The sequence below is a fragment of the Erithacus rubecula genome (assembly GCF_903797595.1).
Source record: "Erithacus rubecula genome assembly, chromosome: 4".
NCBI lineage: Eukaryota > Metazoa > Chordata > Aves > Passeriformes > Muscicapidae > Erithacus > Erithacus rubecula.
In genome coordinates this window covers 4,183,803-4,203,827 of record NC_136686.1, presented here as the reverse complement: position 1 = coordinate 4,203,827, position 20,025 = coordinate 4,183,803, and the positions used below count along the sequence as shown (strand labels likewise).

The 20,025-nt window shown below is 45.0% G+C and overlaps 2 protein-coding genes across 3 annotated transcripts; both read right to left on the bottom strand.

Annotated features, from left to right (window-relative positions):
• Nucleotides 1-2,297: 2,297 nt before the first annotated feature.
• SSBP1 (single stranded DNA binding protein 1) lies at nt 2,298-6,082 on the bottom strand. The gene is made up of 6 exons (XM_079304780.1): nt 5,919-6,082; nt 5,130-5,190; nt 4,671-4,811; nt 3,992-4,079; nt 3,391-3,479; nt 2,298-2,465 (listed from the first exon to the last, which is right to left on the bottom strand). The coding sequence occupies exons 1-6, from the start codon at nt 5,940-5,942 to the stop codon at nt 2,419-2,421; spliced, it is 450 nt and encodes a 149-aa protein (XP_079160906.1). The 5' UTR covers nt 5,943-6,082; the 3' UTR covers nt 2,298-2,418.
• Nucleotides 6,083-6,931: 849 nt separating this feature from the next.
• Nucleotides 6,932-18,819, bottom strand: WEE2 (WEE2 oocyte meiosis inhibiting kinase). 2 transcript variants are annotated; one of them, XM_079304777.1, is made up of 12 exons: nt 18,801-18,819; nt 17,986-18,357; nt 15,197-15,396; nt 14,618-14,666; nt 12,894-13,066; nt 12,139-12,260; nt 10,765-10,911; nt 9,904-10,005; nt 9,497-9,582; nt 8,442-8,612; nt 8,224-8,366; nt 6,932-7,322 (listed from the first exon to the last, which is right to left on the bottom strand). In XM_079304777.1, the coding sequence occupies exons 2-12, from the start codon at nt 18,316-18,318 to the stop codon at nt 7,166-7,168; spliced, it is 1,683 nt and encodes a 560-aa protein (XP_079160903.1). In that variant the 5' UTR covers nt 18,319-18,357; nt 18,801-18,819; the 3' UTR covers nt 6,932-7,165. The 2 variants fall into 2 exon arrangements, with proteins under 2 accessions (XP_079160903.1, XP_079160902.1); XM_079304776.1 differs by lacking the exon at nt 18,801-18,819 and adding an exon at nt 18,562-18,669.
• Nucleotides 18,820-20,025: the final 1,206 nt, after the last annotated feature.

Sequence of the window (20,025 nt, the reverse complement as noted above, 5' to 3'; positions counted from 1 at the left end):
ATAGCTACATTAATGAAGAGAATAATTATCAGCAATTCCTGCTATACAACAGGAATGTGTAATAGTGGTGAAAAAATGCACAAACTCTGGAAAATAACACCTACACTGAGGACTGAACACTGGGACAAATCTCTCATCTCTGAAGGAAAAGACAGCACAGGTAACAGGAGATGGTTCTCCCAGCACACAGCCTGTTGTGGGAAAGCCAACAGAGTAAGAGAGGTTAACTAGCAGAGTAAATCCATTCATTCCCATGAAATTTATACCAAGGGATAACTTAGTCTCAATGTCCAGAGCATAGACATAGCCTTCTTTTCTTCCCCAAGCAATTTATGTCCAGCACATAACCCTAGCAATAGAATTAGTAGAGTATTATCAATCTGTAAATTGTAATAGTCTGCAAATTGTATTACCTTTCCCATTGTTTTTAGTAGTGTTGGGTCTCTTTCTTCTGAGGTTCTGATTATTTCCAGATGATTATCATTCACTTAGAATTCTGCTAGACTTTATCACATTTGATGTTCCACTGAAGAGTTGCAGTTCTAATACAGAGAAGAAATGTCCCAATGCTTCTCCAGAGCAGTTACAACCTGACATACATGAGATAAAAAACAAAACAGCTAAGAACTACTTGAAAAGATTGCTGTGTAGGAAGGAGACAAATTTACTATTCATACTATACTTTCTTTTAGACTGGGAGAATCCCCCACCTAGTGATAAATGGAATTTTCTCCTTCTTCATATGGTGGCTACTTTGTCTCTACTTGATCCATCATGATGAAAGAGAAATAATTAACAACTGCAGCTATTTCTTGGTGATATGAAATCCTATCTACTGGTAATTGGTATCATCAACACCTTTTACAGAGAGTGGCTTTCATGATCAACATAGGTCAAAATCAAATCACAATCTAAATGTGAAAGGCAAGTTTCTGCTATCAAATCTGTGGGCCACTGGCTGGTTAACTCCAGCAATGCAGCACAGCCAGTTTATCTGGTATTGCAGAAGGTAATGCAAACTTGTAAATGTAAAACCTCCCACCAAACTCCTGGTTATGCACTGGGGTTTGATCCTCCTCAGAATTTTTTGAATTAATTTGAATTTGGATGAGAAAACAAGACCAAGACTCTCCATCTAGGTTGCCCACCACCAGAACATTTGTCTGGTCTAATCAACACCTGCACTTTGAGAGAACAATGTTTTAAGCAGTCAGTAAGAAAATGTTTATAATTACCTGAGGGCAGCTGTCTCATTGTAAGCATTTGGACACTTCATCTCTTCTCAAAAAATAAACAAACAAAAACAAGCCAAAAAAAACCCCCAAAGAACAGACAACAAAAACAACTCCCCCCCCCCAAAAAAAACACCTAAACTTTGGGAACATTATGAAATGCTCCAAAATGTGAATATCCAAAAGAGGTATTAAATAAAACTTAATCTTGATCTCCTTTATCATTATAAAATTAATTTGTATTTGATTATCTCATTTTATTTTTATTAATACAGTGTAATTTTCATAGAGAAGCCATCAGGTATAATGAAAAACTAAGAAAAATAGGTGGTTGGTCCACTAGCTGATAGTAGGTCTTGGGCTTTTTTTCTTGCTCTTCTTTAACCTGTTCTTAAAAGGACTCAAACTGGAAACTGGAAAAGGGGGCAAGTTGCTTTTCATTTTTTGAAGTATTGCTGTGGATTTTGGTCTGTCAAGTGACACCACCAAAGTAAGATTGGAAGAACTGAGCTTCAGGACTCTGCACTTAATTATTTTAAGATGTTTGTGTGGATGCTTCTCCAGCACAGCACCCTAATGAGGGACTGGATGGGAATGCTGATATCCTACACCAAAGAGCACAACAAGCAAGACCTGGGCAGGGTTTGGTGAGAGACAACACCTAGGATCAGCAGAGGGGGAAATGCAAATGCACAGGAGGCCTCCTCTGGGTCTGTGACAAATCTCCAGCTGAGCACTAGCAGGACCAGTGGTTCTGCTTTAAAACTGAACTGTCCAACTGTGAAGGAAAAACAGGGAATGACACCTACAGAACAGAGGAAGAATGTCAACAGTGAGAGGGGAGCAGGCTGGCAGTCCCTGCAGGCAGAAAGGAGATTAAGGCAGCCAAGGACAGAAGGTTTGAAAATGGCTGAAGATGCACAGAGTGACTCCCATTTATGTATTCATCAGTTCAAGAACTGGTACAGCTGCCTGGGGTACCTTCCCTTTTAAGAAGCAAAAAAAAACCAAAAGGGAATCCAAAAGATCATAACAAAGTACATGGGAAAACAGAACACACAGATGTAGCCTCTAGGTACAAACATTTTATTTATTTCTTAAAGAAACTACAGCAATACATGTGATTACAGAATTATGAAGCATTGAGAAAAGGAATGAAATGTCCTTAGTGCTCGGATCCAGGCCATCATACCTTGTCTCTTACAGAGCCATCACTCAGAAAAATCACATTATCTGAAATGAAACAAAAAAAAAAAATTCATCTTCAGCATTGTTTTGCCTTGATTCACACCATGAATCCCAGGTATTTGTGTTAAAATAAGTTGCTAATGTGGATTTTGGAACAAAATAAAAGTCCACAAAACAAAACAGTGTCCAACACAGGGTTCTTTCTCTACGTCCTCTGAAAGCAGACAATTCAAGGTGATCATATGTACTATGAAACAAGTGTGGTAAAACTGATGAAAACACTGGAAACATTTAAAAATAATGGTTTAATTCCTGACTGCCATCAGTTACAGCTCAATTTCATTTTATTTTGTCATGTTCAGTCTACACTACCCATGTCAACACCCTATAGCACTATGGGAAGTTGCTACTTCATCAAGTCCAAGGAATTTCTCAAGTGTCTTGAGACTGGGTCTTTTGAACAAGAAACCATTAGGAGGATACTCATTAAAAAAAATAAATGCTTCTCCCTTCCAGCAATTTATAGCACTGCTAGTTTTTAAAGAGGCTGCAGAAACATCCAGGAATGATTGTTCTTTTCCCCATTTTTTCCCCCCTCCTTTCCTCTGTCCTAGTTTTTTAGACATACTTGTGTAACAAATGAATTTATCCCTCACTCAAAAGAAACACAGTATCAGCTCTATCCACAATAAAGATGTGGGAGGCTATTTTAAGGAAAAAATTGAGTTTGCTTGTTTTCTTTGTTGTTCCAATCCAAGACACAAGTCTACTCCCTGTCCATTCTGTGAGGTAAGCAAATGACACCAACAGTTTGTCTCATCTTCAGTGTGTTCACAAGCAGTGCCAGAGGAAACCTGGTTTAATTCTCCAAATTATTCTCTCCAAATCCCTGAATGTGGATACTGAGGATGAAGCCAAACCAGGCTCCATTTCAGAGGGGCAAGGGGCACCTTGGTGCTCTGCTCCTTACCTGCTATAATTGTTGTGGCCTGTCGCCTCACATTGTTCTTATCTGTATATTCACCATAATCTATCTTCCCTTCAACAAAGATTCGAGAGCTGAAAAGGAACAAGAATTTCATTCTGGTCAGAGAACTGTGTTGCTCTTGTTCACTCTAATCATAGGGTTTGGGTTGAAATGGGATCCAAAAAACCATATGTTCCAACCCCCTGGCCACGGGCAGGAATAGCATCCACTATATCAGGCTGCTCCAAGCCCCATGCAGCCTGACTTGGAACACTTCCAGGGATGGAGCACCCACAGCTTCTCTGGGCAGCCTCTGCCAGGGCCTCACTACCTTGACAGTAAGGATTACATCCATAAGTCCAACCTAAATTTCCCCTTTCACTTGGAGCCTGTGACTCCTTGCCTTAGCACTACACTTCCTGATGAAAAGGCTGAATCCAGAATCTGATTCAAAGCACACAGGCTTTTGTATCAGTTGTTTGTAGCAGCTCTGCTAACTTGTTTCATGGCACCTGTATCTCACTACAGTTCCTGGTCACCATAACTATTGCAGCAATCTGTGATTAAGGCATTGTATCCTCACCCACACTTATTATTGACTTACCCCTTCCTCACATACTGATAGGTGACATCCCTGAGGCCTGGTCTGAAGACAGAGATCCTGTGCCATGTTGTCTTCTGACTGATGTCACCTGAGGTACACAGAAGTGACAGAGGTAGATGCCAAATCCTCTTTGTGATACAAGACACACAAATCAGTTTCAACACATTGGTATTCTCAAATTATGAGAAGCAATTTGAAAACAGAAGTATACTAGCACTCCATCTCCCACTTGACTCCAGAACTAAATGTTCCACTTATCTGTGTCCAAACAAATTCTTGTGCAGAAGCACAGTCCAAACCAAGACATTGCTTTTTCTGTCAGACAGTGCTCACGCTGTCAATTTCTAGCCCTCAGACACTCCACACTGAACAGAATTTAGAGAATAAGACTGCATCTGTAGATGCAAACTGATGACAGAATCAATGAGAAAATCATCTTTTCTTTACTCTTCTCATCCTGAACTGCAGGAGTACAGAGCCTGCTATGCCTCTGACAAACTGCCCACTCAACATATTCCCCTCTCTGAGGAAGGTCAACAGCAGATCACACAAATGACACACAAATGCACCAGCATCTCTGCTGACCCCAGAGGAGCCTTCCTGCACCCCAGAGATTTTGCAGTGTGGTGTTGCTGACATTGCAGCCATGACCTGGGACGTGTTGCTCGTGCAGACTCACCTCCCTGGCCCACTTCACTATCTCCTGTCCGCCACATCTCATTGGTTGCCAGGGAAAATATGGTAACAGGGTTTTTTCCTTCCACTTGCCTCATGATAGGATCCTGTCCAACCCGACCGAGCAGCTGAACACGATTCATGGCTGAAACAGACACCAAACACACACACAGAGGCAAGTTACAGTGTTTCTAAGCATGGCAAGCCAGCAGTCAGCAGCTTTCCTGAAGGGACAGCATCACAACTGCCTGCACCTCCTAAGCACTTCCTAAACTCTTGTGCTGCTTCACCTGACAGAGACCAGTCAGGAAACCACTCCAGAGTCTGTGTGCTTGAAACAGCACATTCTTAGCTCCTAAACTGAGGAGCTACTGCTCCTACCTGCTTCTCTCCTGCTCTATTTCTCTAAAACTGAGATAAACACAAAAAGTAAACACCAAATGGCATCTCAGGAGTTACTTACATCTTTCAAGTACCAGTGAGGTAACCGTATCAGAGTCATGTCTCACAAACTGGCGTAGCACCTGACAGAACAGAGAAATGTGAGTTTCCAAGACACAAACAGCACTCACAGGCCTTTACATCTCATTTTCTGAACATTTGCTGAGGTTCTGCAAGTATGTTGTTTTCCAGGTAACCAACAAGGGAGCTGAGCAAAGAAATCTGGCCAAATGAAGCTAGTAAGATTATTTAGAGAACATTTGGTTAAATCAAGGTTGAAGACTTGCCTAGAAAGAAGTGTGGCCCAAAGATATACCTCCAGCAGTTATTTCTGGGACATGCAGTTTTTAAATAAATAAGTAGGAAAGGTGGTTTGTAGCAGAGTGGGGGTTTAGTTGAGTGTTAGTCTTTAGAAACAAAGAGGTCTGACAGTTGATATCTGAAATGAAGCAGAACCGTCCCAAAAAGTACATCCATGCACTGGAATGAGCAGTGCATGCACTGACACCCGTGCTCCCAAGGTAAATCTAGTACACAAAACCCTTAGTACTGCAAGTGGGAAAGCAGTGAAGGAACTGCCGTTATTCCAGCAAATAATAACGATAAACCAAAAAACAACCCATAACACTTGTACTAGAGGCCCACGTGCAGGAATTAGGAAAAAGGCTCATTTCGCAGAAGCGGACGCGGTTCCAGGGCAGCGAGAGCGCTCGCACTTGTGCCTCCCCACGAGGGACGCAGCGCCAGGCCCCGGCCCCGCGGCGCTCCCCCGCCGCCCCTTCCCGCCCCGAGGCGCCGGGCCCGGCCCTACCTGCCACGCCGGGCGCCGCCACATGCTGCCGCCGAGCCTGCGGGGGGAAAAGCAGGGCTGAAGCTGCGCCGCACGGAGCCCCGGCCCGGCCCGGCCCCGCCGCCCGACCCCGCGCCCTCCGCGCCGCGCCGGAACGGGAAATGGAAGCGCGTCCGCACGGAAACCGGCCCCGCGCTGCCGCGGAGGGAAAACACCCCAACAAAATCCCACCACTCGGTCATCGGTTAAAAATGTGATAAAAGCTTTATTCGCACGAAACGATAGTTAAAAGCCAGCATGTGCAATGCATCATCAACCAAAGCAGTAAAAGCTGGGAATGAGCGGGGTGCGGAGCTCTCCCTCATAGCACCGCAGCGCTCTGTCCGACCAACACAAACACAAAAGGGGATGTTACATCTCAAATACAAAATACATACCGCCTTTAACATGGGCAACTGCAAAAAGCTGGAAAAGCCCTAATTGTCCTCATCTTTGCTGAAAGTCTGCAGTTCGCAGGCAGCTGCACCACCGTGAGATACTGAAGAGCAAAGGGGAGCAGACAGACCCAGCTGCCAACACACTGCAGTTCTCTCTGCATCAACAAAGAATCCTCCCAAACTGACAGAAAACACGGCAGGCATCGGGGGCTAACTAGTCAGAGCACACCCAGTTACAAAAGTTGTGTTGCTGAAATTTGAAAGAATGTTTTTCTTCAACTATTGGTTAACTCAAAGTATTTCCTATTATTCTGTGTCCCCCCCACAGTGAAACATCACTCCAGCTGCATCCTGAGCCCCCCAGGACCGCTGTGTAACCAGCCTGGCTCCTAATGGGCAGCTAAAACTGGCTGCCATAGTCTCTGCCTGCTCCTAGGACAAGACAGCTGTAGATGCCATTTAGCATCAGCCATTATCATCCCTCTAAAGATGCAGCCAACCTAAGTGTTAAGACCAGTAAGTCACCATTAACAGGGCTCAACTCCAGAAAGAGGGAAGTGAGTAGAGAAAGCATCCTTTTGTCACAGCGGAGTTACACTGAGTCTATAGCAAGGCCAGTTACACAAGAAATTAAACAGGTAAAAGACTGAGAACTTTAAATCCCATTATCCAGCACTTGTAAGCCAGTCATTGTTTTCTCAGCCGACAGCTCATAACAGGGGAACAAAAAATAAAACCAATAAAAAGAAAATGACAGAATATGGGGCACTGGTCTGTGCCGACCCTCTGTTTTCACAAGGCCATTCAGCAGTCTTTGGACAACACAAAAATTCAGAAACCCAGAGTAAAGCTAAACGAGCGACAGCTCTTCCCTCCCACCAGACGCTTGCTCTTCTGCTTAGAAGAGGTTTCAGACTCTTGAAACTTGGCACTTCCTAAGGCTTGGTCCTTCATGAGGGTCTGGGCAAGGCGAGCTGCTTTAAGTTCCCTGCAGGGGGGAGATGGAAGGAAGAGGAAAGGAAGAAAACCAGGTCATGCACGAATCCCCACCAGCTATGGAAGCAAACTATGAACAATCTTGCACAAGAGGGTTACTGTAATACTCCTTGCTGCTGGAAGGGGGCAACTTCTCAGCCTGGAGGGTAACATGATGATTACTGTAGCTGTCCCTTAGTGTTTCTGCTTGAAAAGGTAGGAGCTCCGAAGATTTACCGGAAGAAAACTAATGTATCAGGTCAGCAACACCAGTATAAGAACACCTGGGTCAGTTTTCCTCCCATTGTTTCAGATAGTTGTGGATGCTGAAACTGAGATCAACTTCATCTCATAAATAAATACCTAAATAAAGGCATATGCTTCTTTTCCATTGCCTTTCTTCCCTTTCTGGTACTTGCTGTTCTTCCAGAGCATTTACTATTCTGTCTACACAGAAAATCTACTGATACCCCAACTGACTACTGCACTTAGAGGGGTTCTGAGGCATTTCTTAAATCCCAGCACCTCAAAACACTACTGCCAACAGCAGTGAGAGGGAACAAGGGGAAAAAGCATATTTGGCACCCCCTGATAATACTCTAAGCATAGAAAGAAGAGGAATATCTCAGTGCATTATCAGTTCCTCATCTGCCCACTGGCTACAGCTTGTATCAGCATCTTGCATCACCAGTGGTTGCAGGAAGCACAGGATTTCACTGCTGTAGCTCAGCCAGCTCCAAGGCAGAGTTGCTGCCTGGGCCCTGCAGGTCCCTGTTTTACAGCCCCATCATCCCCCAGCTCCAGGCACAGGAGCTGATGGGATTTCTGCATGTGCATTCTCCCAGCACTACCACCCTCTCTTCAAAGCTGGTTGTGCCCACACCTCCTCCCCTTTGTGCCCAAGCCAGCCCTACCTTTCCAGCATGGCAGTCTTGCATTTCTCCACATTCAGCTGCTCCTGGAGCTGCACAGCTTTCCCACAGGAAGGACGGAGAACAGGGTGTTTGGTGAGAGCTGTGGCAGAAGGTCTTTGTGCTGGGTCAGGGTGGATCATGAGCTGCAAGGCAAAGCAGTTCAGAGCTGAACACTGCTGTCACACCAAGGCACCATCCTGTCAGGACTATGTGCTCACCTTCAGGAGCTCAAGCAGGCGGTGGGGAAGCTTCTGGGGGATGTGTGGGACGTTGCCCCTGCGGATGTGGTGCCACAGGGCCCCGTTGTGGGGCAGCGCTGCCGCCCCGGCCGCCAGAGCCACCGTCAGGGCCAGGGCAAAGATGTCAGCCTTGGGCAAGTAGCAGTACTGCTGCAGAGAGGAGACAGAGGGGTCAGAAAGGAACATCTGGCTGCACCAAGCAAAGGAGAGGTGGGCTATGAGCTCAGAACGAAGCAGCCAAGCAAGTGTGTGTGGCCCTGCCTTCACCACCCCAGGGAGCTGCTTTCTCCTCTTCAGGATAAAAAACAGTGGCAGCAGGCAGTGCCACTAACCAACACCATGCTGGCTTTCAGGCAGCCATAAGGACTTGGCAGGCCATGTTGGGGTCACTGCAGTAACACCCATGTTCCTTCATCCTTCACACAAGGCAGTAAACTACCCATGCCCAACTCAGACTGAGTATTGCACCTGATTTCTGGATCTAACCGTTCCTAAATCCACCTGCAGCACAGATATTGACCTCAACTGCCACCACCTGAACTGAATAACACCTATTGTCACCACCTGAACTCAATAACACACCCAAGCTCGTTGTTCAATACTGATGCCTTTTCATTTGTTGGCCAGAGTGACAAAACTGCAGCCAGATTAAGAGGTGTGTTCCCACCTTCCCACCACTTGTTCAGTGTTTGTTTTACAAGGCATCTGAGTAAAAATATTCCTCAATCATATCCTGTAGTTTAATTTCAGCCGATATGCAAATCAAATGTCTTCAAAGTGATAAAGATTTTGTCTCACTGATAGTTGCAATGGTAACTACTTATGAAGTATTTACACATGAATTATGTATTTACATAAGACCCACACCATTATACTTCATGCTAAAGTGCAAATTTCACAGATTTCACAGCCAGACCAGACAGAAGAAAAGATAAAGAGAGGAACAATTTACACTAATGACTGCTCTATAGCTGGTCACTCCCCACTTGCTCTCCCACCCTGTTCTCCCCATTGCCCTGCTCTAGCAGTTGTACCTCTTGCAAAATCTCATTGGCCAAAAACCGTCTGTCTCCTTCCTCCACCTGAGGGTTTGTTATGGATGTCACGTGTCCAAGGTCACCTGAGACAAAGAACCAGCAACTTAAATGTAATGTAGCAAACTGAAGTTATTCTGCAATAAAAGCTTGCATTGTATAGGCACCAACAAAGGAATACTGAGTAAGAGGAGCAAGCTTGCTCCTAACTAAGGAATCTGCACCTGGAAACAAGCACATGAATTTTCTGTGACTTGTCTTTAGAGAGGAATTAATTCTGGTGAGTAATTGGGGCATTCATGACATTCCTATCAGTTTTGTGTGCACATCTCTTCAGGACATGGCAGTCTCAGGCAGTAATTGGCAGCCCTAATCTTAGGCCAGCTGTAAAGTAGGCTAAAACCTACCAATCTTATACACCACACCAGGAGAGAATTCATCTTCACTGTCACTCTCCTCCTGCCCAGCAGGGCCTGAAACTGCCAGCTTGTGACAGATGAAGATATTACCTGCAAGACAGAGAAGTTTAGTAATAAGGTGATATCAGCAGTCAGGCTGCAACAGCCTGACAACTTTGCAAAAACCCCACCTGTCATAGTTGAGGTTTGCAGCCAGAGAAACTGGCTTCCCATGCTTACCACCCATTAGTCAGCTTTCTGCCCAGCTCACATTCAGCCACACAGCTGGCATAAGACATTTGTATCTTGTGAATAAAATATCCCAGTGAAATCAACCTTCCCCTCCTCCTGCCCTCTAAGATAGAAGCACAATTTCAGCAGGAACTAGGATAAGAATATTAGCTATCTGATGGGGGAGCATTGCCCTGGAGGTGACTATTCTGAACTGCAGAGAAAAAACCTTGTTACTATTTTTGCAGGAACTTAATCCCCCAAGGTAGGTACCCTCACAAATGCCAAGTCTTCTGCAACAAGACAGCAGGAAATATGGAAGTCCCCATCTTCCCTGGCAGCCCTACTTGCTCCAGCAGAATGAAGGTGGTTCCCATGAGCCAGGATTACACAAAGGTCATGAGACAGGAGTGAAATGCTGCCAACTATCAGACAAAGTTCAATTTTAGATCAGCAGTGGCATAAATCAAAATAAAAATTTTTAAAAAACTACCCCAAAACACCATACACACAAGACAAGGGCAAGGTCCTCTTCTTTGAAGCTCTACAATCAGTCCACTCAGAAGGATTTATTACAGGTCCTACACTTAAGGGATCACTAGGAAAACCCTCCACATAGGAGGATGGCACTACACTTACTAGGTTTGATGTCCAGGTGCACAAGGCCAGAGTTGTGGATGTATTTTAGTCCCATGGAGACTTGCAGCAATATTTCCTTCAGCTCTCCTTCTGGGAAATACTGCCCAAGCTTTGCATTTTCCATCAGCACATCTTGGAGACTCCCACCTAGGGGAAAAGAACCAGTCTGAGACCTCACAGGTTTTATGGAACAGCACATTTGAAATAACTTATCTACCCAGAACACTTGGGGGCCAGCTAGTGACAAACCCCAACCATACCAGCTCTGAGTGCTCTATTGAGCAAAATGGGACATCACCACTTGGCTTCAGCCTTCCCACTGCCCTAGAATGCCCAGCCTCCCACTGGACAAGGATGAACAACTCCAGTTCTACCTCCAGCCTACAGCTCTACATCCTGCCAGGAGGGCTGACCTGTTGATGATGGTGCTGCTGACAGTGAAGAACAAAAATTGCTTCTGCTGTGCTTAGATGCAGAAAGCAGGCATAAAAATGGTGGAACAAAGAAATTAAGTTCCCACTAACAGATTTTTGACTGAAAAGTATTAACATTCAACACAGCTTTGTGCATCTCCATTGAGACACTTCAGATATTTCAGAGCTAGAAGATATCATTGCCTCTGTCTCCATACTTTTCACCACCTCTCTTAGTCTCAGCTGTTCAGCCAACAGAACACAAGCAATTCAATCCTGTAGCAATGATCACCACATTTCATAGCTGCCTCCACCAGATTTGAAAGGAATTCTCCAAACATCTGTCACCACTCTTCTTTGAGACCCAAGCCTACAGGTGCAGCCAAAAGATGAACATGACATTTTTGCTTTCAGCAGCTCTGGCAGCTAAAGATATCTTTTGCAATTTCTCTCAAGCAATGTTATTGCCAAGGGCAAACTCAGGTAGCAGTTTACCACCTTGCCTGCAGCACCCCATTTATACTTTGCCTCATCATCTTCTCCATTCCTCCACAATTGCCAGCCCTTTCTTCTAGTCAGGATGCAAGGTCCCTTCATCTCAACCAGTCACTACTCATCTCCATTTTGAGGAGGTTCTTGCCAAGATACACAGCCCTTAAGTCAGCAGCTCTTGAATCACTCACATCAGGTGTTACCTGGACCGTCCCAACTCTCAGCATCAGAATGGGAATGCTTTTCCAGTCCAGCCAAAACAGACAGTTTTCAAATGCCAGAAATATGAGGGTTATTCACTGCTTCTAAAACATTAACACCACTCAGAGCTTGATCTAAACATTATGTGCCTTTACTGAATTCTCCACAGAAACACAGCCCCAGTTTGCTTTCTTGCAAGCCAAAACACCCCCCATGTAATCACAAAAGGGGGCACCTTGGCCAGCCCTGAGCAGTGCCCAGCTCTTACCATTGCAGTGCTCATTCTGGATGATCATGTGGTTGTCCTCTGCCCAGGCCGAGTAGTAGCGCACGACGTGGGGGTGGTGCCCCAGGACGGCGTGGGCATACACCTCACGCAGGGCCAGCTGCCTGGGGAGGCACACAGGGAAAGCAGGGCTGACAGCCTGACAGAGGCTGCTTGCCACCAGCAGAGGAGCCCTGGTTTGCAGCCTGAAAGCCCTGAACCCCTCTGCTCCCCCTTGCTCTAGGTTTTGACAGACTGGCTCTCACAGCTGCTAGAACAAAGCCTGCTCTTGCTCAAATGCCTTGAGCTGCTGTTTAACAAAAGACCGCCTCAGTGAGTTTCTTTAAGAGGCTAAGGCAGCAACTTCAAAGACTATTTTAGCATACAGGACACCACAAGCTGGTCAATACAGATAAGGGTAGTGCTGGCCATACAGCAAGGCAGGCACAGCTGCATGTTTGTCAAAATCTTGACAGCTATTGTAAAGAAACTACCTAGATGGACCCAAGGTGTTCAGGTATGCCATCCTCTCACTGTGCAGTGCATGTGACTTCCTTCTTCCCATGACATTTATATCCAATAGTTGTACAGTGCTATCTCCCCCCACTCTCACAGCTGTTATTGGAAGTACAGCAGCAGCCAGTTTTTGCTCATGCCACCCATCAGATGCCTTTAGATCCACACTCCCTCCCTTCCCATCACACCTCTCAAGAGCATGCCCATCATTTCAACTGCCAGCCCCCAGCAAGCACACTCACTCATCTGAGGATCCTGCCAGAGGCCTTTTGGAGCGTTTGATGGCATAGACACATCCATCAAGGCGTTTGATGCACTTGTAGACAGAGCCAAACTCCCCCACACCAATTTTTTCTAGTTCCAGGAACTCCTTCTTGTAGCGGGAAACCATATTGCTTGCTTTCAGAGTGTATCTCTGCAAAGTCACAAAAACAGCAAAGACAGAGGAGCTGAAAGACTCCATTGTTTTAGAGGTTTGTAACACTTGCTGTCACTGACCACTGCTCCCTCTCCCATTCTGTATGTTCACCCAGCATATGTGCAGGTGTGTGGCCAGTTCTTGGAATGGTAACTTCAATTCTTGGAATTGCCTTTCACTTGTTGTGTGTTTTTCCTTACCACTTCAAGGCTACCTTCCCTGTTTTGGCCAAGTTTGCAAGGCTCTTTGGTTGGTTTCATAAAATCAGGACTTGTTAGCCATTGAGGTAGAAATTGTAGTTAAGAAAAAATTTATTTGGCTGTATATGCTTAAGGCTCCTTGGGTTACTTCCATCACATCCCTTCTCTTGACAAGCCAGACCAGTTCTGGGACCCACAGCTGGTGGAGTCAGGCATGAACAGCAAGCAACAACAATGTGCTGGCCTAAAGACAGATAAGACCTTAGATCTATTGCCTATTTTGATAGCAGCTTGGTGTGTTGGCTTCCTGTGACCCCAGCTATACAAGAGCTGCTTTACCCTGGCAGCTGAGGTTGCCTGCAGCCAAGGCCATTCTGCATCAGCTCAGGCTCTCCAGGTGTGAAGCACCAGCTGCTGACCCAGGCAGATGAGCTTCTCTCAGTGTATTTGTTTGTATTCCCACTGATATCTCACTTGGAGACACTTTTCCACAAAGGGTTGCAAGCTGGCAGAATGGCTGGAACAATTATTGCTACAATAATGGCCACTAGGGATCTAGGAACTGCTGGTACAGTGATGCCTAGTGGCAGGGAAAATAAAAAGATAAGCACTGGAGCATGAAGTGAGCAACAAGAGTGGGCTAAGTGATTTTTCTCCATCCTCCTGCACCCCTTACAGGGACAGCAGCTCATGTTGCACAGTGGTTTCCACAGAAACCACTGCTGTGATTGTTGTAGTTGATGGTACATGAGCTTACAGAGGAGGAGGTAAGAGTTGGTTCTCACAGCCAGTAAAATGTGGCTCACATGAAACAGCAGCCCTTCCCAACAGCTTGCATTTCATAAGGCAGCTGTATTTTGTACTACCTTAAAAAGCTTGGCAGTAAAAATACTTCCTAGCACACAATTTTATACCTAAATTACATACTCAACTTCATTAGCACTCAAGCAGAATAATAGTTCAGTAATTCACAAGTTACTTGAGGCTTTCTTCAAGGCTAAGCAATAATTGTGGCAGTCCTGGATGTTGCCTGGGAGCAGATTTGCTCTGTGGGTGGAGTTTTTCCATGGAGACCATTTTCCTGCAATCCCAGTCTCCTCGGCTAGAGGGGACCATCATCCTTCCACAAACCTGGCCATGGCACATTTACAAATAACAATTCCACCTTTTCCAAGTTGGTCATCTCAAACAAATGTTCACAAAACATTCAGCTTAAACCTTTTCTGTCCTAGGTGTTCACCCTCTGGCATGGTGTCACGGTTTATACTCCAATAACAGAATAAATTCCATCAAACACCAAGCTCTTACAAACATCCACTCTGTGGGAGGAAAATGTACAGACACTTACATTTGTAGGTAGCTCCTGTTTAATCTGGCTTGCTGGATGAGGATCATTCCTATAACAGAAGATTAGGAGAGTCTGATGTATCATCTCAGTGCAGCAATCCAACTGAACTTTAAATGAAAGCATCTTTCAAAGGAACCTCCAAACCTTGCTTTACAGCCTAATCATGCATTTTATAGTATTGATAAACAAGTTTTAGTTGAGCTCTTAAAGACTGCAGTCCCAGGTTAGGAATTCTTGTTTTCTATTTAGAAGGTCTCCACAAAGCAATTTCAGTACTGCCCACAGGACACACTGTCCAGGGGCATCATCTCCTGGCCTCATTATTGCTGGTGGAGCAGCAGCCATAGCAGTAAAGAGAGCTGTTGATCCCCCACTTACCTTCCTGAGCAAAGGCAATGACTGATTTTTATTTATATTTCTGTTACCTTTATACATCTGCTAACATTTACTCTACACCAATGAATACTACAGAAGTAGATGATTCATGTCAGCAAATAAGCCCAGAAACTGAACATCTCCATTACTTATCTCCTTCCAACAGGCTGATTTCAGTCTGCTGCTTAGGAGTAGCTCACTTACAGTTCTCCTCTGGCCTTCCTTTTGCCTTTGGGATGGAAGAGCATTTGTCTATAGGACTCTGGTGTAAAGGGATTAATGTTGACAAGAGAAGCTTGGGAAGAGTCATCAGAGTCAGCACGAGGAGTGAGTCTCAGATGTCTGAAGCCTTTGGGTGGGCCCTTGGTTGCAGGTGAAGGAAAAGCTGTCTTTGACAACAGGCTCTGTATGGAGAGAAGAAAAAAAAGTGGCAAACAAACCAGGAAATTTTTTTGTTGCTGCTATTTCAGAGTAAAATTCTTGTTCTCTTGTAAATTGAGGAGAATTCAGCTCCCTTCCTTGGCATAGCTCAATCATTAAATCCCTTTGTCCCTAGTTGAGTCCCCACAGTTTTCATTTTCCACAAAGCATTTCATTCTTTGTTAAGCCCTTTCATATTCTATTCCCTGCTCACTTGGGTGAGGCCTGCAGAGCCACTTTGGCAAGCACAGTCCTCAAGAGGAGCCAGCTGCTCCCCTTTCCCTCCTACAGAGAGGTGGAAATTGCATCATATCTTGCATTAATATGGAAGACCTAGTTCTGCCAGGCATGGACTGTTGCATCAGTTTGGTCAGGACAGGTTTGTCAGGAGATGAGCAAGAACACCACCCAAGTTTTCCAGCACTAAGCAGCATTAGGATAGGGAAAGTTGCTGGAAATATTTTTTTTCTACAGCTACTAGGAAAGAAAAAAACTGATCTCTTCTCATGAATAAAAAGCAGAGTTTCAGGAACTTCATTTCAGAAGGAACCTCTGGATCTTCTATAGTTCACCTTGCCACAGAACACAGACCATTGTGTTCCACCCACTGGCCCAGAACCTTAGGCCAAGGAAAGCCTAGACACCAGTCTTGAGCTGACAACAAAAATCTACTCACTCTGATTTGACTTCTTAATCTTTTAAAAAATAAGTTTGGTTTTGACTTGTTTCAGCTTCAAGAGAGTGGTATAAAGTCTAATGGGCTATTTAACATTGTGTTTCTTCTAGTTAAAAGCCCTTTAACTAACAGAAGTCTCCCTGTTGAAGGCCAAGGTAGTCTTATAATATTTTCAATCGCACAGAGGTGTCACTATTATGATCCTGGAGCCACATCTCCACTCACATCTGGTGGCTCTCTGCAGTTTAAACAGGGCTCTGCTCTCTCACCCTGGCTATCACTTCCAAATGTTCCAAGGCCAATGCTCCCATCTTTTTCTAAAAGCAGATTTAGGCCCTTTGGAGCCCATCTTTTGCAGCATGCTTGGAAAACAAGACCTTTACCCCAGGAGAGAAAGGAAAATAAATTGTTGATTCCATGCAATTGCTGCTTATGGGCTACAACATGACAAACTATAAGCAGCATGTTTTGAATCATCCAGCCAACATATTATCTACACAATGCACACCCTGGAAAAGATTTTTATAGACCTCTATCATGGTTTAACCCCAGTCAGCAACTAAGGCCTCTGCTTGTGAACCCTCTGCTCACAACTGCAATGCTTGCCTCAGTGGGATGGGGAGCAGAAACAGGGAAAAACAGGTAAAACCTATGGGTAGAGAAAAGAACAATTTAATGATTAAAATAAAATATTATTGTTATTTCTATGAAAAGAGATAAGAGAAATAAAACCCAAGTGAGTAACAGATCACAGACAAGTGATTAACAATTGCTCAGCACATGCTGACTGATGTCCAGCCCATCCCTGGGCCCTAATCAGCCCCTCCTGGCTAATATCCTTCTGTTTATATATTGAACATGACATTCTATAGTATGAACTTTCCCCTGGTTTTTGTTCCTGGCAGTTATCCTGGCTATGGAGCCACACTGGCAGAACATGGGAAACTGAAAAGTCCTTGACTTCGGGTAAACACTACTGAGCAACAATTGTGTTTTAGCAACACTGTCCTTAAGTTAAGCCCAAAATCACAGTGCAGTTACTAGGGAAAATTCATTCCATCCAAAGCAAGGACAACTTCTCACCCATGTTAAGGTGAGATTTAGGGAGATTTCTTATAGAGGATCACTGCAGGAAACTTTTAGAGTGATGCCCTTTGGGCTCTTTCCCCTAGAGAGTGGCAGGCCATTCCTCAGTAAATACTGGCACACAGTATCATATAAGGCTAGAGGATCATCCTTCTTTCCACATAATCAGGTTTTTGGAGGAGGACAGAAGCTAAATCCTAGCTCAGGAGCATTAAAGGACTGATCTTCTGTGTACCACTGGAGCAAAGGGACAAACAATCTATCAGTAGAGCAGGAGCACAGAGAGAACCAACATCCACGCTTCACTGCAGGTCTGGAATGATTGGAGCCATGCACACACCAGAAATTATCTGGAACAGAGAAGCTGCTGCCAAGTCTCCACCTGTGCTTACTCAAGACAAAAAGCAGTTATATTATACCCTCTCCAAGAAGTTACACACAAAACAGGGACTGGGATCATTCTTTCAAGCTAGCTCAGTAGCTAAGCTGCATCTTAGGACAGTGACACAGGTGAAGGGAGGCTAACTTCCATCTACAAGCACACATTGATTTGCTACCCTGAGAACAAAGCTCTGTTTTCCTCAGATTCACTGAGGAACTGCTTCAAACAAAAAGGAAAACTGTGGCAACCAGACAGCAAGCTGGTTGGAGCTGATCAGTCTTGCCAGCAAAGTACACATGCCAGCCATAACAGCCTTTCCAATTTTCAAGATAAAACTCACTTGCATTCAAAAATGTGCTGAACAGAGCATCAAGAGAAGCTGCCTAACTTGATTTATCTCCTACAGAGCTGCCAAAGTGCTGCCATTACCTTAGGAGTGTGAGGGGTGTCACAGAGCTGCAGCTTTTTCCAGGTGATGTGCAGTGGGGTCTCAGGTTTACTCCAGCTCTTGCTTACAGAAGGGGAAGACTTCAGGGTGGGACTCATCCAAGCTTTTGTCTTGTTCAGGAATATCTCACTAAGCTTCCTCTGAGGGGTTGCTGGCAGAGGACTGCTCTCTTGCCATTTCTGGAACTCTGAGTTTCTGGGGGGGCTCAAGCTCAGGGAGTCCTCCTCATTTACACTTCTGTCTTCACTGTCTTCACCACAACTGGAAAAGTCCAGTCGCTGAATAAACTCATTGCTGTTGTCCCAGTCATCCATGTTAGCACATGAAACAGAACAGGTAGAGCTGATACTGGCCTGTTTTGTTAGAGGGAGAGAAAAACAGCATTATTTACAGATAAACTATCTTCTTCCTTGCTTCATCCAGGGCATCCATTCTGCTAACCACACTCCTCAATCCCACAGACACAGAAACCTTGGCCATTTATCACTGTAATTAGACAGCATTAGTTAATGAAGAGCACCCCAGAATTACCAGGTACAAAGTCATTCAGCTGCTGCTCATGTAACAGAAGATTTTGCTTTTTGCCTTATTGGTATAAGTCAGATACAACTCAGAAGCCATTGCTTTTCCCAGTAAGTTTCCCAAAGAACTCCTCCATCCACTACTCTCATCACACAAAGAAACAAACACCGCCTAAAGAATGACACACACAGCCTCCCCTCACTCTTGCCTGCATTAATTTTCTCTAGCAGAGAGGGGCTGAAAAAAAAATAAAAAAAAAATCCATGCTACATACAGCTGCAAAAGCAGAGGGTGGCCCAAGGAGTCACCAGATACCCCACAGACAGCCTGTCTCCTGCCCTGGACCATTTATAACCACACCACACCTGAGCCAATGCTAATGGGAAACACCTGGAGCTGGGCAGCACCTGCACACAGTTGCCTGCTGGATGAGGAATTCTGTCTGGATGGATCTGCAGTGCCACTAACCAGCTCTGCAGGGAGCCAGGACTCCCTGTCAGTCTGTCATCTCTCTGCTCCTGCAGGCTCATCCCTTCAGCTTCCTGGGGCCTGTCAGGGGATGATGCTTGCTGACAGCCTGTCTGCTCCATAATCCCATCTGAGATCCAGTCTTTGTGGGCTTTACCTGAATAAGTAATTTGTCTTGTGGGCCCTGTGTTTCCTCCTTTAATATTTGAATTTCACTTCCTGCATGTGTTAGTTTGGGCAAGCGTTGCAGCCTGCATGGAGAGGCCATTAGCCTAATTTATGATATAGAGATTTATGAATGAATGTATCATTATAAGACTTCAGGAGAGGGTTAGGAGCCATACACAGGTCTCCCTGGGAGCAGGTCAGTGTCTCCCCTCACTGCTCCTCTTTGTGAGAAACAGGAAACTTCTGAGCCTTTGGGAACTTGTGTTTCAAAGTGGGACTAGAGCAAGTTTTAACTAACTGGGAACAAGGTTACAGCAGCCTTTATCTTAGCCTGGAGGAGAGCTGCTGGAAGGATGTGCAGAGACTGCAAGAGGCTGCAGCCCAAAGGAGATGGGTGTTTGGCAGAAGCAGCACCTGCTTTCCTTTGCACACATCAAGGGCAATTCCCACCACAACACACAGGGCCACATTGCTCTGAGGTCTCTGTGCTCTCCTAGCCCATCTCTTAAATGAAAACTATGGCCATATGGGTCTCTGAAATTGCTGGCTAGGACTGTGATGAACAATTCATTTGATACAGAAATGAGTTGTATCCAAAACAATTCACCAAAACAGCCTCAGGAGGACATGCCAGTACTGGTTGCATCTGGCCCAGAGGTTGCAATATTTCTTGCAGGCACATGCAGCCTCTCTTAGCCTGAAATGCAGCTGCTGCTGCACCTCCCTGTGCCTTATGCTGAGCCAAGTCCAGGAGCCTGGACTGTTCAAAGATCTGATTATTATTTCCTGAGCCCTCAGTTGGGGGGAAAATGTGTTCATTTTCATTTGAAGTAGAGTTTTAATTTCTGAAAGGATAATATTAT